Consider the following 20,184-nt stretch of genomic DNA (forward strand, 5'->3'; position numbering starts at 1 on the left):
AATTTTAAAATAATGCAGTATATTTATTGAATATAATATTATCTTTAAAACCACTAATGAATTTTAATAATAAAAAAACTCTAAATTCTAAAGTAACGGTTCTCAACTTGAGATACGCGAGATGATTTTAAAGGGTACGTGAAAAAAAATTGAATAACGCAGAAAATGTTGAATTACAATTTGTTTATTTAAACTATTCGTTTCAAAAATATTCATTATATGTTATTAAATATGAAAATTTGTATCGTAAATTAAAATTTGACCGTCAACTTAACGAATAGATATGAAGTATAGAATGTAACATAGAATTTTTTATTATTTTTTATTTAAATATTCTAAAATAGTCACGTGAAAAAATTAAAAAATTAAAATGAGAGGTACGATGTAGAAAAATATTAAGTTTTGGGGTACTGAACGAAAAAAATGTTGAGAATCGCTGCTCCAGACTCTAGAGAAATGGTATTACATTATTATAACTTAATATGTTGGGCTACTTTTGTGTTTTCTATTTTTGTCAACGTATAAGTGAAACTCCTAATAAGATTCTAGTAATGATAGATAATAACATTTTCACGTAATACGTATAAACAATAATTAACTACGTCATTATTCAATAAATCAAAAAAATCAACTAAGTTAGCACTTGAGTTTTACATTTTCTATATGAATATAAAATTAGCTAATAAAATAAAACCAAAAACGGAAACCGAAACATGTAGAAATAAATAAAAATCTATACGTCGATTTTTTTTTTTTTTTTTTGTATGGCTAAATTTTTGTATGGGTTATATTGTCACAATATGTCAGATAACATCTACATGATATTAAATAATGCATATTATAAAATGAACAAATACGATATGATCCAATGACCTTCAATACAGCATTTTAATACAATTATAATTGTGTATTGTATCTCACATCCAAAATGTGTTTAATAAAACACAACAAAATTTGATTTTATTATTTTATAATATTAAATTTATATGAGTTATATACCATGTTATTATTTATCAATTTATGTTTCGCAACAAACTAAAATATATATTAGGTAGGTACGCAGAGACGCAGTGGTACAATATATATATATAACCATATAACCAATACTAGTGTATTATTGTGAAACGTTTTTGAATTAAAATTGAATTCTGATTGTATACATGATTACTTATTCATAGATAAGTACTTTAAAAAACATGTAACTCTTGCGGTTATTTTATCATCATGGACGGAGTAGCCGAGTGGACTAAGCCGCCGATTGTTACGCGCACCGTCGCTGGTTCGAATTCTGGCTACAGGCGGCATTGCTCTCTGAGCAGGCAACTGTCTAGGTGACAAGGCCGCCATCTTCCAACCAGGCATGCAGAAACCTACGGATACCCAACTAAAAATTCTGCCAAATAGGCGTCCGAATTAGGATCTCAGGCCTACTCTCGGACATAAGTGCTATACGCAAAAAAAAAATTTTATTGTCAAGCATAACCTTGTAATTGTACATTGGACTGAAACAGACGAGAAACAAAACATTAATCAATCGAATATATCTATTATATTTTTGCTTGTTGTATATTATATTTTGTATATTAATTATTACTGAAACTATAATTTATTTCTTCATAATTAATTGTGTATAGTATAATATTTACTCATTAATCAATAACTAAATTGACACCATAAATTATGTATAACATTACATTATGATGTAGTTATTACTTATTTATGTGATGAATTTTATAATATTTCAATTTTTAATAGTTTTATAAATTAAATTAGAGTCTTAAAAACGTCTGAAAGGTTCCTTTATAATATACTAAATAATTCCGATTTTCTACGTTTTATGATTATTCGTACTAAATAAAAATATTAAATTATGATCTCAATGGCGGAATTACATTTTAATTGTGTAAGTTAAATTAATATTAAATCAAGTACAATAATAACTTAACATATTATATTCTTAACGGTACGGCCAGTATTACTGATGTGTATTTTGCTTTACATTACTAATTCATTAATTGTGATAGTATATATACGTAAAAAATTTTATAAGCATCAAGTATTTTTGTATTTTTAAAGAGAAAAGATAAAAACTTAATTCATTTTTTATCATAATTATAGAACTAAATTTCAGTTCAAATGTTAACTTGTTTTGTAAATACATCTGCAAATCGAATTTTAACAAATTAAAAATAAATATGGGGGTTTAATATAACCATTAATGTAAAATTTATCGTGTAGAAAAATTTTAATGAAATATTAATGTAAATGTTATACGTACATGTTACAGCAAAGTTGATGTAATTCGCACCAACTGAGACTATACTATATTAAACTATGTTGATAACTTTAAAAACCATGTGATTATTGTACAAATTATATGAATTGTATTGTATGTTCTACTAAAATATTAAACAAAAATTTACATTTCAGAACTTTCTATGACATTTAAATTTCATAATTAGTATTTCTATCATATATTATAAATTAAAAATGTTAACAGAATTTAAAAAAAAGAATTGGTTTGAAGATAACTTGCTTTTTTATTATTATAATTTTTTTTTTTTTTCTACCCTACTAACAATAAAATTACTTATATGACACAAAATTAACATTTTTTTCTAATTTAAATACATGGGTTATTTAAAAAAAAATAAAAAAATAATATGTTTAACATTAAAGGAAGTAAAGTATTACAGTATTTCGGATGCAAGTGCATTTAATTTCATTTTTTATTTATATCACAGAACGTCCGGAAATTAAATTAAACGTTGTGTAAATTATTGTTTAGTACGATATCTAACATTCGTTTATACATAATTTTAACACTGTGACATTACCATTTACATACAGTTTATCAATGCTATTTTATGCATAATTGTGTATTTTACGTATTTATGTTAATTTTAAATAATATTTGGATTCTGTACAACTTATATGATGGAGAAGTTTTTTTTATATACATATAATGAATAGTAATTACTTTATCGTAATAAATATAAAATATGTATGACTTCATATTATATACATAAATAGCGTATTATACTAAGTCTTATAGGAAAATATGTGGCACGGTGAGTCTGCCAAGACATTTTTCAATTAAAATCAATTTCAAACTTATCCAGAAGAATGATTACAAATTCATGATACAGAATATTTATTTGAACATGATAAAAGATATAATCAGGATAATGCATATAACATACGTGGTTTATGATCAAGAATTCCAATATAATATATAATATAAAATATGAAATTAAATGTATTATAGTGAATCTCTTGAAGTAGTATATGTTTATAATAGAAATGTTTTCATGAATATGTTTTACAAGCGAGACTTAAGTATAACAAACCAATACTTTTTTGTACATTACGCCATCACTAACAGCATGTATTATAATAATATTACACTCGTAGGGTCACGGCAACAACACATCTAAACTTTTCTGTTAAAAGTATTATTATCATTGTTAACATTTTTTTTTTTTATTTTTTTTTTTCAGCTAAATCATGTCGTTTGAGCTTTATAAAATGATATCAAGTGACTTTTGTCATTCAATAATTCCTTCACGTTACCTATTTTACAGACTTATCGTATAATCGCCTCATTCGCCTCCATATAGCGTGCTCATAGCTATTATTTTTTTTCGATCGAATAAGTTATTTTAATATCTATCCATCCTATGACTTTTATACGCGAATCATTAAATTTAGTGACCAGGGTTTAGAATAAAATATATCGATCTCATCAGTTACGATAAAATTACGTAGATAAGTTCATGCAAAGGGCCGCTGAATTGAGATGTAATCATGATTCGAACCGTCATAGCCGTACGTAGAATCTAGACAATACTGTGGTGCATATATTTTTTATACCATTTGCGATTACTATTTTTTTTTTTAATACAAGTAGTTCATTTACGGACCGTAATTATGTAAAATATAATCCATGAGAATATTTTTAAAATAATAAACATTATTTTAGTAATATCCAATGTATTTTTTGTACAATACAAAATACAATAATAATAATTGTTATGCATTCGAGTATCGTATGATCTGTATTAAACCTAATTACACTCATCAGAGAATTCGATTTACAAATATCTCAAATTATATTTATATAAGAAACGAAATTATTTAACTCTATGACATTTCAAATATTTTTCAAATTGTATTGATTGATTATGGCTATGTTACACACACACACACACACACACACATACACACACACACACACTATTTATAGGATTATAGATACAAATTAGAAGAAAGATCTGAACTGATCCATTTATTTGAAACGTTTATCATACAAATATTTTCCTCATTTATTATTGATTTGGTTTCAAACTTTGAGATTAGTATTAGGTAAAAATTGGATCTAGTTTTTTAGAGAGATCAAAGTTAAAAACGTCCATTTTAAATAATCGAGGAAAACAAAAAATAAATAAATAAGGAAATAAAACAAGAATTTTTTTGGCAAATCTTGTTTTCAAAAATTAGATTACTTATACAAATATAGTTTTTAACACGACATGGTTGGGCGGATCTAAGAGATATGACGAGATATAATTGAATACAAATTGTATCAACAATTTTCAAAATATTCAAAATTCTTCTATTGTGTAAAGACAACAATTTTACCTTGTTCGTGGTGCTCGTGTTGGCTCCGGCGTGCACTAGCCTCCGCACCACGTGAGTGTGACCTGCGATCGCCGCGTGATGCAGAGCTGTCTGATGGTCCGTATCGAATGCATCCAGTCCGACGTCCTCAATGGTGTCCAACAGGAAGTTTACCACTGACAGACGGTTGTTTCTTGCCGCACACATGAGCAACGTGTATTGCTTCTAAGGAAAAAATTTTGAAATCAAATATTTTAAAAAGTTTCTCAAATATCAATGCCCAAAATTCAAACTTCAGATTTTAAAAATAAATTATTGTTAAAATTTAAGAGCAAAGTGTAAAAAAAATATTTATATTTTATAGATTGTTGTATTATATATGCATTCTATATTATGCATCACTATGTCGGATTTATGTATCAACCAAGGTTACATTATCGCGCACCACGATGTCTACGAATACCAGAGTAATGGGTGATGTAATCTGGGTCTGGTTTTAATTTATGCTCAATCGCCATTAACTCAATCGACTATTTTGTAAATCTAATAATTTATTATCTAATCTTATAATAATTCCAAGCACAAACTGAATTATGATTAATATATCTTGTGAGTAAATATGAGCAGCACCTCGGTGCCTGGTGGACGTGTAAAATTAACCTGTCGATGTATATTATTGTATAATGTAGGCGTGGTATATTAAAAATTTTAAATGTTGTAAACATCAAATTAAATTATAATAGTAATAATAAACATATAGTCAACAAATTATTTTTGGTTAGTTATTTTATAAACATTTATTTATAGTTATGTAGGGTTAAAGTTGTACGAGTATATATATATATACATTATATACATATGAGTTATATTTATAAATAGATCACTTGACTGGTTTAAAAAATCAGTTTAATTCAAATTTATTAATAAATTTGATATTTTAGGTGAGAAAGTTTATAATTTGGGAGAATAATTATTAATGTACCATATACAACTTGGTTATTATAAAATAATAAGCACACAACAACTGTGCGCATTTAATGAGAAAAACAAATTTATTATATATGATGCTAAAGTATGTAATGAAACCTTACTACCTCAAAATTTGTACTTACTTAATTTCATTTTATTCTTGAATACATTTTTTGATGTATAATAGATTGATTAAAGATTAGCATGCAAAATTCTACAAATATTAACATTTCTATATGAATGTATACAAATCCAACAATTATCCGCATGAGTGTATTGTTTATGAATGAAATTTAAATTAAACACTTCTGGAAACATTGACTGTACGTTGTTAATAATTAATCGTAGTTTTGTGTGATAAATTAAATACCTATACCTACGTATCTACGAAGGTGGGTCGACGATTCGACTTTATGTAAGTATAGACCATTATCAGTGCTGCTTTAATGGTTTTTACTCAAGTGATGTCACATCATTTGTGGTTTTAAACTTAGAATTATATACGTGTAATAGACAACAGAAAAAGAAAACTGAAGTCGTAAACATAATTTTCCTTATAAACATACTACGTAGAATCGTGTTCTAATATAAAAGACGGACATAAATTAAAGGTCACTGTCTTAATGTCTGTAGTATCTATTTACCTCACTATATAAAAATGTTAATTATGCAACTTCTAACTTTAAGTGGAATTTATGATGATTATGCAGTGGCCACTATTTCTTATTTACATACTAGTAGTGTGAATCAACCGCGTTTTTAAACATTACAACAATAATACCATGTACCATGTTGATATCATTATTACGCAACGTAGTGGAAAGAAAAAAAATTGCAGCATTGTATTATATATGACATATTTTTATATTTTAATATGTATTATAAAAACTATAACATTTCGGCTTTACGAGTTCGTCATCAGAACATCACGCGCATGTTCATTTCGTATCCACGAGAATATAAAATAATAATATATGCGTTTGACTTTATTACAGTATTAATATTACATAAATATACGACAATTTACCTTTTTTATTGAAAATGTATAATTTTATCATGGAAACATTGCAAAATTATGTAAGTCTGCATTATGTTCATCGTCTAACATTTTACACCCTGTAAAGTTTTGATGGCTTGTACGGTATTTGGTTAGTTCCATCAATCTATAATGTATTCGTCAAAAACGATACGTTTATAATAATATAGTCTGATATGGATATTTTTCACTCGCGTAAAATTGTTATTATTTCTGTATTAATATAAAAAACTACGATGTATGCGTATGTGAAATACACGCCATAAAAAAATATTTGGTATACTTGCAGAAATATAATACAGAATTATTCACTTGCAAGAAGACTCATCCCACTTGTATCCATAAATAATTATTCAAGTTCTGATTTCTAGGATGTTTACATATCTACTTATAAGGACTATACTTGTTTTTTTTTTTAATGATTATCACCCAATGTTACTATTAAATGTTAAATACCTAACTTTTCAGTTTATTTTTGATATATCTAAATCATTACTTGACTAAGTATTTTTTGAATTATTGATCTTTAAGTGCATCGTTTATAGTGCTTTTATATCAATTATAAAATAGGTGTAGTAATATTTAATCTAGTGCGTTTGAAAAAATAGAAGTTAATATGGCTTTAAGACACTCCTTAAATGACATATAAATTATAAATATTTTAAAATGTTATGGTCTTTAAGTATAATAGAAAAATTCAAAGATTAAAAATGTTGAAAAATATATAGAATAGTATTTAATGAAAATAATTGCAGTGACATTGTTATATCTTTAAATTATCAAATTAAAGTTGTATTCTTCTATTTCTTATAGCTACAACGGAACCTTTTATTATTATTCAGTAGTATTAAGTGAACATAAAGAGTTGTTAGCTAATCGTACATATAATAATATATATTACTGCTGTTTAAAATAAGTACATACGCATTTCGAATTAACACGTTAATTATAAGATATTATTAAGCTTTTGATACATTATTCTCCTTTAAATAGATCATGAAAAATTCAGATCTTTATAACAAATAAAAATATTATTGTAGTATAGTATAGAATAATATAACAAAATAATTTTAAATCGGAGAAGACATTTCACATACATACATCATGAATATAATAATACATAATTAAAATGTGTATATATAAAATTATATTTATATTTTTAAAATTAAAATGTCAACAACAATTTGATTAGCTCCAGTTGTCAATAGTTTTTTTTTCTTTTGAGTAAAACATTAAAAAAAAATGTTTATTATTGATGAATAAATATTATTGTTGACCCTACGAAAAATAAATTTGTTATGCGTCTCAAGTATGAAAGACGGAAATAATTCTTATCCACTTTAGACACGTGAATAAAAAAAATATGAAAATAATACATTTTTTTGCAATGATTTAGTTGACACATTTAAGAAAGAAAAGATTTTACGAACAAAAGAAATATATTTTCATGATGATTTATTTTACTATTAATAATTTAGTAAGTTCAACTAATTTTTAACAGCAACAAATCGTTTATATTAGGTATATAATAAATATTATAATATTATTTCATATTATAAAACTAGCTATTATTAATTTTTATTTATCAATACTAACACACCAAAGTTATATTCAATTAATAAAAAAAAAAAAAAACTGAATATTAAAATCTTTATAAATAACATAAAATCTTTATTATTTTAAGAATTGTATATTCTTTGAAAAAAAATTTCATTTAAATATTTTTAAAATACATCTATATAGTTATTTATACTTACATACTTAAATTTAAGGAAAATATAAATTTAATTTCGTCACAAAAGTTTTCAGTATTTTTTCTAGTTATTATTTTTTTTTTTTTTTTTAAGCATTGGAAATTTTTATTTTTTACTTTCTAAATAGCCATATAGATTTAATTTTTCTATCAGAAAATACAAAAATTGATAATTGAAGTTATTGTTTCAAAATCTAATGACAGCAAAAATTTAAAAAATACACATCATCGAGCTAATACATAGATAGTTCACTTAGAATCTAAAAAAATTCATTAAATCAATAAAAATCGTTTTTTATTGCAGATAGCTTATACATTTATACTATCATATATTACTTAATAATAAATAAATTTTGATAATAACAAACTTTAGGTAGTTAAGCATTTTTGAAAACTTAAGATTAAAATATGAAATGTTTTAAAAAGAGTCGTTGTCATTTTTTTTTTTTATAAAAATAGTATTGATAACATAAAGAAAACTCGTCTGTCATCACTATTAAAATGAAGAGGAGTTTACTTAAATGAATAAAATTAACAAATATTCTAAAGCTTGAAAAGATAATGACACTTGAACCACTTTTAAATTCACATCCACTAAGAATATACATTGACACTCTAAGATAAACATATCAAAGTACCGTTATACTATACTCTTTATTGAGGTTAACTTTCATAAGGAAAAAAACTAAATGATATTTCATTAATATATTAATTATTTTAAATCATTATTATTTTACATGTGTTTTCAAAATATACAATAATACATTTAAAATTGTTAAACTTTTTCTTACATTCTCTTCATACATTATAAGTCTCATAAGTTTCTTCATAACGTTATCCAAAATATAATGAAAAATCGTTCTATAAATAATCAACTCTATTCAAATATAAGCACTCAGCAATACACAAAAATGATGATCTTATCACGTTATTCATTTTCAATTAAAAAATAATCTTAACCAACTGAATTTTAAATTTTAAAATGGAGTATAAAAATTGAACTTGTCCCATAGAATCTTTAAATTATGTTATCGTGACTTCCCTCTAACCAACATCAACAGAAGACTAATAATATCTGAAAAATCATTTCATGATTTTATGATATTGAGAAACATCTAGAATTCTAAATAGATGACTCACATTAAAACAAAAAATAAATAAATAAATACTAAATCATAGTCTTTATCAATTACATTTCTTATTTTACACCAAACCATCACCGATCAAAAATGAAAAAATGTATTAATAAACAAACTATACAAATCTTATCATTGTCTTTTTGTTGAATCAATTTTGAGAAAAATTCACAAACTCTAATAATATAAAAAATAAGTAATCTTTAATAAATATCCCTTAAACTATTAACTAATGATTCATAAGAACCCTTAATGATCAAACTTTATATTATCATTATCGATGAATAAATTTATAAATTTCACAAAAAATTCTATACAAATTTAGAATTCTCTTACATCAATTGTATCTTGTCTCATTCTAATCAATAATAATTGAAATGAGAAATATTTTATTATGATCATTAAACATACTCAATGTTACCGGAAAAAAGAATAAATAAATAACAATAATTTACTTAGACGCCTCGATAGCTTACTATGAGATTATTATTACTTATGTATAAATAGATATTTTCTTTTATTATAAAAAGTTAACATCATTATTTTCTCTGATAACATTAAAAGTAATTTAAATTTTCCATAGAATTTGAATATGTATAATCTTTTATAACATGTTTTCTAAAATCTTATCGTACAGAAAAATTAGGAAATAACCAACACAAAAAATTATGATGCGTCTTTCTTAGTACACATTTGAAAATACATTATTGATACTAAACATTGAACATAGAGTACATTATATTTTTATAATATATCTTTTTTGATCTAATATAGATCAAAAATCGGTATTAAAATAAATTCAACTCTAACAAAATAAGATATACAATTAATTCAATTAAACACATTATTACCATTCTTAATTTTATGAGTGATATAATTTTTATAAATGCAAAAACTTCGAAAGAATTAAATTTACTTTTTTTTAAGTCAAAAAAATCATATTAATATTTTAGATTTTTTAACTGAAATATATTGTAGTTTAATTAACATATTCCTATTACTTTATAATATCTTAATTATTCAGACAAATATTTTAAAATTAACGATATCATAATAATTTTAAATTTATTATTATAAAATCAACATAATTTTACATGAATAGATAATAATTATTGTATGTTTTAACATCAAACTTATGGATTTTTAAAGTATATTTTAGTGAGATTTGAATATTTTACAATTGCATTTTAAACAACAGTTTTTATGTTTGAGACAAAAAAAATAATTACATGAAAATAAATAGGACAGAATATTGCCCCTAATATAGAAATAGCTGAGGATCTTAAATAATATATTTAAAAAGTGTAACATGATTATTAATAATAAAATGATAATCGTGGCTTTAAAATAATATTTAAAAATTATTTAACGGTAAAATATAATTATGTTTTGTTCAATACTTTTTTTTTGCAACTATTATTACAGTGATTAAAAACAAATAAAATGTATATTAAAATATCTGTATCAATTAGATTTTTGGTAAATAGTTAATTAAATTCCAAATATATCACGTATTTTAATTATGAATGAATAACATTTTCACAACGCATTTTTCGAATTTATGTTTTTATAGATTAAAACTCATTTTAATGCAATTTGTTTAAGCATTCACAATATGTCTACGTGTTATAAAAATGCAGGTAAATGCAGATAATAAAAAAAATTTAGTTGACATTTTTCTAAAATAATTTATTTGTTATTTGAATTATTTGGAAGTGAAATATGATGAGAATATCGAGTTTCGGTATAAAATATTATTTTTTATAGCAATGTTAATATATTGGATACAAAAACTATTTCAAGTTGGAATGCGTCAGGATTATGGGCTCTGACTAAAAATTAAATAAAAAAAACATGCTAACTATGCTAAGCCGTGTACTAAAAGGTCAATTCTGAAAATAGCTTGAAACGAAAACCATCTAAATAATAAATAAATAATGGAAGGTAAAAAAGGTAGACACCGGTTGATATTATTAAAATCAAAAGTAATAATTTATAACCTCCTGGTTAAAAAGAAAATTTTAAGGAGAATTTTGTTTGTTATTACGTATTTAGAAGGAAAAAGTTGAATTTTTTAAAACAGTGATACGTATTACGGCCGTGGCTCAATTGAATGCATCTATTTTATGTAGTAAAAATATTATTTCATTCCATAGGTTCTATATGCGAAAGCATTTTAACGTTGACATTTAACTATTTTCATCACTATTGAATCTCACCTTATTTATTGTGTTTACACTCGCTCCGTAGTTGATAAGCATCTGGACAGCATCCGTGTGGCCATGCCAAGCAGCCATTAATATCGGACGCATCCCGTACTAAAACATTTTGAACGGTCAATTTATTTAATTTTACACGTTCAATAAGGTTTTGATGGAAACATTTAGTGTTTATAACATATTAGAGGCAAACACGCACTGCGAAGTCTTCGCAGCAGGGTCATCGCAGTCTAAGGTTTTCATATAATGTAAGATTATACACACATGATCAATTGTTTAAAATTTACCATTAAACAGCAGATATTATATTATTATTATACTTTACTTACAGTAATATTGCACAGCTTTTGTGTACAATTTTAATATACACATTGGATATATGTCAAAAAAAGTTTATAAAAATTGTGTACAGTCATAATTTAAGGGTGCCATTTATCATTTAAAATTCTACATACTGTATATACATAATATTTGGTACAATAAAAATAATTTCTTAATCATTAAATCAAAATTCAAATTATAAAATTTTAAGCTACTGTATTAGTAGGTACATATTTTTAATAAACTAGTTCAGTGATTTCAGTTAATGCACATAATTATAATTATAATTTATTTAAATAGTATCGCGTGTTTTCAACTATTTAATTATATTTTTATCAATAAAAAAAAGTTATACTTAAAATTAGTTAAAATGTTTGATTTTTTTTTTTTTTTAATCAAACTTGCAATTAACTAAAATTAACACTACAAAAATAACAAATTAAGAAATAAATACCATAAATATTTTAGTCTTTATAGTTCATTTTATGATACCAATTAGAAAATGTAATAACTATTTTAATTTTGTACCTTTATAAATTAAAAATAATTTTCAAATGTGCCATCAGAATCAATTAGCGATCAAAATAAATAGTTATAAAATAAATTAAAATATTAATATTTTATAATAGCTATATGATTATATAAATTATTATTTATAATGAAAATTTAAATTTGATGTATTCAAAACATAACTAAATATAAAGTTAATAAGCATAGTTAAAATTTTAATTTATGCACTTAATTTTTGCTTATTATTATTTGTAATAAAATATATCATTTAAAATTTAATTATTATCTACAAATAATTTATATATAAATATATATAATTACTTTGTCTTTGGCTTCAATATCACACTTTGCATTTATAAGCATTTCCATAATTTCAGTATTTCCTCTTGAAGATGCCCAATGAATAGGAGCTCTGCCATACTGGAAAAAAATAAATTATTATTAAACTTAAATACTTATTCAATTATATTAAACAGATAGATTTCTTGTAACAAATTTTAAAAGAAAACATGTTGTTGAATTTTATTACTATACAATATTTTCTTATACTCGTAATTATTATAGTATTTCTATCTACAATTTTACAATGAAATATAATAAGATAATTGAGACATATATAGCGTACAAAATCTCTACCTTCACTTAATTCAATAGCAGCTCTTTCGTTTATCTCAGGTAAAACCTAAAAATCTGACCCAAAAATTTTCTCAACCAATAAAATTCTACAAATGTTTACTGATATTTCCATTCTAAATTGCAATACAATTTCAACTAGTTTAACAGCTTTCAAAACACTTCCCTAAAATTAAGCTTGCGTCTTAAATGGACTTGGTGAATCTGAACATTTAAATAATTTAAAATCATTAAGTGTTTTGACCGAGTAACTTTAGTATTTTTTTTCACTTATTTTTCAAAAATAAAAATTGTTTAAAAAAAAATGTATTAATAATGCTGCATAGACAAATTATATGTAAATCTATAATATTTACCTCACATAATAGTATAATACAAGTAAATAAATTACTTTCACGTTCCATTCAAAAAATTAATTTTCATACAACGTATTCATAATGAATATAATTTACATAATTATATAATATAAAAACAATGTATTGCATTATTGGCTATAATTAGTAGTAATATTTTATTAGTTAATTTTTTTAACGGATCTTATTATTTAAAATAATAATAAAATAAAAGCAAAGAAGAAAATAAAAAATAAAATCATTGCCCATAAACTGAAAACCAGTACATCCATGAAACGGTTTTAAGAATCCAACGCGTCTTTTAAAACCACAAAGGTTTAAGGAAAAATGTCAAATGCTATGAAGTTTACTTTTATTCCAGATTATCCATGATAAGTTAGACACTAAAACCTATAAGGTTGAATTTTTTTATTTTTTTTTTTTTTTAACTCTATTAAACATAAACAGCATGAGAATAAATTCACGATATATAGGTATTTACAATAAAATGAAAACCATTTAATGAACTTTTTCGAATTAATTTAATACCATGGTATAATATATGTAAATATTTAGATGATACAAAAATAAGTTATGATTCAAAACTAAAGTTCGATTATATTGATTATTTAAATTTATATTTTATGAAAAAAAAAATGATACTAAATATATATTTAGTAATAAATTATTGACTCATTATTTATCTAGATAATCTTTTTATCTACTATTAGTTTTTCATTGTTTATAAAATCCATAAATCTGCATTTTTAAGTAAAATTTTGACTAGAAGGATTATAATGTTACAACAACCTACAATTTTAACTTATAGCAATTTTTTCGTTAGTTACCTGCTATTCTAAATAATAATTTACTTTATTAAATTATTTATCTATAGGGGTTATTACTTACTTTGCTTTTTTGAAAAATATATAAAACTCTATATAATTTGATTTTTGCTATTTTATAACATTATAATGAACTAGGTTCTTATTTCAATTATCTATATCCTAATTTTTTGACATATCATTAAATATTAGAAAATAACATTGTTTAATGTATTCTGTTTAATTATACGAATAATTAAAAATAGAATTTTAAAATGGCAATGTTGTCCATAGGTTTAAATATTTATTTTTAATCAACATTTTCTTGTTTTATTAAAATCATAATTAATTTAACCATTTAGAACACAGAGAAATAAAAATAAGTGAATAAACTACAGTCAAACTTGGTTATCTCGAATTTCTTTACCTTGAAATCGTCGATATCTAGAACTTTTCTCCGGTTAGGTTTCCTAGAATTTCTAATTTAAACAATGTGAAAAATCTTGTTTAACTTGAATATTTTCGTGGATATAACTCAAAGTTTTAAGTTTTATTAATATTATAAAATTGTGATATTTCCCTCTTTTACCTATGTTTATGTTCGTTCCTTTTGTCCAATGTACCTATAATTTATCTTGCCCTGGGTCTTCGACATTTAATCCACGACTGAGTTCGGTCCTTAGAGTAATAAAAAAAAACAAAAAACAACGACGTGGACGTTGCCGCCAACGTCTTTATTTCTGCTCCGTTGTCCGTAGTTATGAATAACGTGTTCTCGTGCGCGTCAAAATATTACTCTATTAATTTGCACATGTATCGGCATATTGCTTTATTGGCGCTTGAATATTAATAATCTATTCCAATTCTATTGTACGCTCGTACGTTTGTGCTCAGCTCATCTTCAGTAACACATATAATTATGTGTGTGCGTTTTCTGTATTCACGTGTGTAACGGTCCGGCGATTCCCGTTACCCACATGGTTGATTCCAGTTCAGAAATCATCAACAGCTCAACAAAGAAAAGTAGATCAGCTTCACAACAACGAAGATCATAGTCGAGGTCCAGTTCTCCTCAGGGCAATGTTCCCCATTCTCCCTGATAATATAGATACAGTGAAAATTCTTTATAACTAAACTCTTTACAACGAAAAACTATATTACGTAAACATTGCATAATGAAGGTTGATTTGCTATATAACTCATTAGTCAATTCATTCTCTATAACTTATTAGTCACTCTCAAAAACGAAACAATATTTTATGTTTAGTACTACAACTTACATGTTATCGTATCTATTATTACATATATAAATTATAAACTATTACATTCTTTCATTATCTAATTTTAATATCGTTATTATCGATATTGAATAGGTATATTTATTTTATTATTGACGTAATGTCTAAAATTATACGCATGACCATACTAGTGAGCTAACATTCGATATGGCAAGTAAAAGAAAAACACTGTATGTTAATCAAAAAGTCGCTTTAATACGTGCGATTGAAAAAGGAGGAAAAAGTGATGTCGGGAAACATTTTGGATTCAGCCAATCTACTGTCGCTACTATCTGAAAGAATAAGGATAAAATATTACAGGCTGTATCATATACCCACCTTTCGGTATGATACACATCTATCGAAAGAAAAGAGTACGAAAGAATAGTATGGTTATTCAAACAAATTATACAATCATTGGTCTAAAATACAATTTATTAAAAAGAAAAAAAAAACACTTTAAAAAAAAATGTCCCTGTAGTCCTTCCGTATCTCATCGAACACTTCGACGACCACTGACCGACCAGAACTTCCTGGACTGACTCGGAGTCCCCCTGCACTGTTGTTTAGCGGCGTTATATATTACACATTTTTTTTTGCCTCAGCATGTTTACTTCATAGGCCTAACCTACTTTAATAAAATAATCTTACTTGCTAAAATTTAATCCTCGCTGTATAATTAAAAAATACAAAACAAATAACATTGATAACTATTTACATTATACAACAGTTGAAACAGAATGAAGTTCTTGTAAACAAATAAGAAAACTGAAATTTGAAAACTTGGACCAGGCCATGTTAACGTGGTTCCATAAACAACGTTGTAATAATTTACCTATATCTGGGTCTGTTTTGAAAACTAAAATTGAACATTTTGTTCAACAACTTGGTATTATAGATTTCAAGACCTCGGAAGGATGGCTTGGAAAATTTAAACAATTTCTCAATATTACTTATGGGAAAATAAGTGAAAAAGCACTAAATGTCGACTTGAATGTTACTAACAGCTGATTAATTAATGTGTGGCCAAAATTAAATGAAAAGTACACTCCGGATAATATTTTTAATGCTGATGAGACAGGTATTTTTTACGAAATTACCCCAGATAAAACATTAAAATTCAAAGGGGAAAAATGCGTGGGAATTAAACTTTCTAAAAAACGTATCACTGCGTTTGTAGCAGCCAATATGAGTGGCATTGAAAAAATAAATGGTTATGGTAATAGGCAAATTAAAAAACCCGCGGTTTTTTTAAAATATTAAACGGTTGCCAGTCACTTATAAAGCAAATAAGTCAGCGTGGATGACATCAATATTTTTTGAAGAATAAATAAGAAAATGGGATGTAGAATTAAAGGGGCGAAAAGTTTTGTTACTTGTGGATAATTTTCCTGCTCATCCCAATCTATCTAATCTTATGAACATAGAAATTATATTTTTTCCAGCTAACACATCTAGTATCTTACAGCCGATGGACCAAAGCGTTATAAAAAGTTTAAAAAGCCACTATAGAAAGTAAATATTAATGGAAATTATCGAATCTGATAGCAATGCCCTCTATCAATATGCTTGATGCGGTGAACTTCTTAAGTAAAGCCTGGGAAGAGGTAACAGCAGAAACTATACGGCATTCTTTTCGTCATGCTGGACTTCGAAGTTTTGCTAATGCTGAAGAAGAAATAGAACAGTTTGAGAAAGAAGATGATATATCACTAAGTGAGTAGATTACTCAGTTCAATACTCTATATACTTTTACTCCTGAGGATCTACAACACTATGTAGGAATAGACGAGAACCTAGTTACAACAATATTGTTTACTGATGAAGAAATCCTAAATGCAGTGACAAAAAGCGAAGAGGAGCAAAAGGAAAATGAAGAGGAAGCAAATCCTGACGAAGTCGTAATACCAAATATTCAACAAACACTTGATGCGGCCAAATTATTAGAAAAGTACTTATTGTTTCATGAAGATGATCCAAAGTTATCCCAAAACATGGGATAAATTCATAGAAAAATACAAAAACAATATTAGCAAAATAAAAAAGTTCAAATTAAGATGACAGATTATTTTAAATAAAGTAATAGTTTAAAAATTAAATTATATTTAATATGTATAATAATAATTATTATTTAATATAATACGTATATACTATATATAATATAATGTAAAAATAAGTATGTGTTTAATATATAATATTACATAAATACATACCTTTATACATAAATAATTAAAATTTTGTTTTTTTTAAGCCCTTTTTATTACGAAAACTCTCTATAACGAAAAAAATCTCTTGGTCCCTTCAGATTCATTATAAAGAGTTTTCACTGTATATACACATGCTTATGTATGGTGCTCTGTTTATATCGTTATAATATATATATATATATATATAACAATATATATATATATATATAACAATATATATATATATATATATTGTATAAATATTATTATTTGTTATTTATTTACTTCAACTTAAGCTCTTCTATCACTCCTAAGGTTCCGGAGGATCGTATGATCGGCAACAACCTTGATATACTCCGTTCCACGAGAGAGTGTGACTAAGCGGCGACCAAAACGTATTCATTCCCGCGCATCCCTACCACATTCCCTCTATCGGTATGTATCGTTCGCCATCGTACAGATGTCGAACGACGTGAGTGTTTTTTTTATCATTTATCATTACATGTTTGTTTTTGAGTGTTGTTCAACGTTAACCTATATAGTTTTTAAATTGCGATTTTTTTTCATTTTCTTTTAAATCGATACTATTTGGTATTAAGTGTCATTCAATTTTTTATTATGGCTGATACTTCACCAGTCAAGAGGAATCGGCCTGGAAGGATAAATATTTATATTAAATAATATTTCACAAAACTTTTTTAGTATAAAATACATAATCTAGTCATTAGATATGATTCAAAACGTTCTATAAAACAAACACATTGAAAAAAGTTATTACTAATTTTTCACATTTTTTATTTTTTAAGTTTGTTGGTATACGTCATAGAAAATAATCATACATTTTTACAAAAAATTTATGTTTAAGCAACAAACCATAGAAGAGGATAAAAAACTAAAATATAAAGAAATCGTCAAAACACTAAGATGAGTAGTGTTGGGTAGAAAACAGTGGATCGTACGTTGGAAGAATATAAAGCTAAAGGGACTGTTATATCGCCAAATCAAAAAAACATTAGAAATACAGTGATCAACAAAGTAGACGATTTTGACAAAAATACCATTAGACAAAAGGTACGTAATATTTGGTTTAATCGTGAAGTACCTAGGTACTTTAAACAAAATTTTATTTTTCGTAAACGAAGACGACAACTTACCAAATTTTTCGAAGACATCTTTACGCATAGTTTTAAGACACCTTAATTTTGAATACGTAAAAAAATTCGGAATTGTGCACTTATTGAACGAAATGCCATCGTGTGTTGGCGTCGAAAATATTTGGACTCAATAAAATATTTTAAGCCAAGTGGTAGATCAATTTATTACCTTGATGAAACGTTAATGCTGGTGAAATAAATACAAAATCATGGGTAGACAAAGTAATTTATTTTCCCCAAGACACATTCCTTCAAGGACCACTACTAGACAAAAAGAGCCGTCAGGTAAGGGCAAACGACTAGTTGTATTACATATTGGGTCGTCTGACGGTTTTGTTTCTGGAGGTTTATTATCTTTTGAATCAAAGAAAAATACACCGGATTTTCATGATGAAATGAACAGGGACACGTTTTACGACTGGTTAATCAAAATCCTAGTCACTTATCCTTATCACATAAGGTTAACGCCGTATAGTAATGAATAATGCCTTATACCACTTGATAAAAAAAAAAATTAATTTCCAACTATGGCTTGGACAAAATAAAAAATTATAAATTGGCTTAAAAAGAAAGGTGAAGTGATAACAACGTGGACATTGGTGAAATCTCAACTCTTTAAACTTGCCAAAAATTATAAATCATTATGTGAAAAGTATGTGATAGACAAAGTAGCAAAAGAACACGACGGTCGACAAAATAGTTTTACGGTTGCCTCCTTACCATTGCGAGTTAAACTCAATTGAACTCGCGTGGTCTTGGATAAAAACATATGAATAATACCACATTTAAATTGCACGATGTATACGAATTATTAAAAAAAAAAAAAAAAAACGATGGATAACGTAACAAATGAAATATAGATAAATTTTTTTAGCCATGTTATAAAAGAAGAGGATAATTTCTGGAAAATTGATTTTCTGTCTGATAATATTTTAGACGTGGAACCAGATACAACAGAAACAAGTGGGTATTTACTCTAAAAATTACAGGCGACACAACTTCAGATCTCAACGACGAAAACATTTAAATTTTTTAATCATATATTTTTTTTATTATTATTATTATTTAAAATTGCATATAACAAATAATATTTTATTTATACTAGTATTAATAATAAAAAAGTAATAATCAAAATAATCAAAAATAAGGTTATTACACATTAGTGTTATCGTTACCGATAAGTGTTTTAGAATAATTTACTACAAACAAACTTA

At 25.3% G+C, this 20,184-nt stretch overlaps 1 protein-coding gene across 1 annotated transcript in view; it reads right to left on the reverse strand.

Annotated features, from left to right (window-relative positions):
- The window catches only part of LOC112592642 (ankyrin repeat and death domain-containing protein 1A-like), an 84,498-nt gene that overhangs the window by 17,215 nt on the left and 47,099 nt on the right, over window positions 1-20,184 (reverse strand). Inside the window, exons 4-6 of the mRNA XM_025336786.1 lie at window positions 12,886-12,984; window positions 11,734-11,832; window positions 4,642-4,845 (exon numbers count right to left, since the gene is read on the reverse strand). Coding sequence (XP_025192571.1) covers window positions 4,642-4,845; window positions 11,734-11,832; window positions 12,886-12,984 — 402 coding nt within the window. The remainder of the gene's footprint in view (window positions 1-4,641; window positions 4,846-11,733; window positions 11,833-12,885; window positions 12,985-20,184) is intronic.

Source organism: Melanaphis sacchari, unplaced genomic scaffold, assembly GCF_002803265.2.
Source record: "Melanaphis sacchari strain LSU unplaced genomic scaffold, SCAv2.0 Contig182_pilon_pilon, whole genome shotgun sequence".
Classification (NCBI taxonomy): Eukaryota; Metazoa; Arthropoda; class Insecta; order Hemiptera; family Aphididae; genus Melanaphis; species Melanaphis sacchari.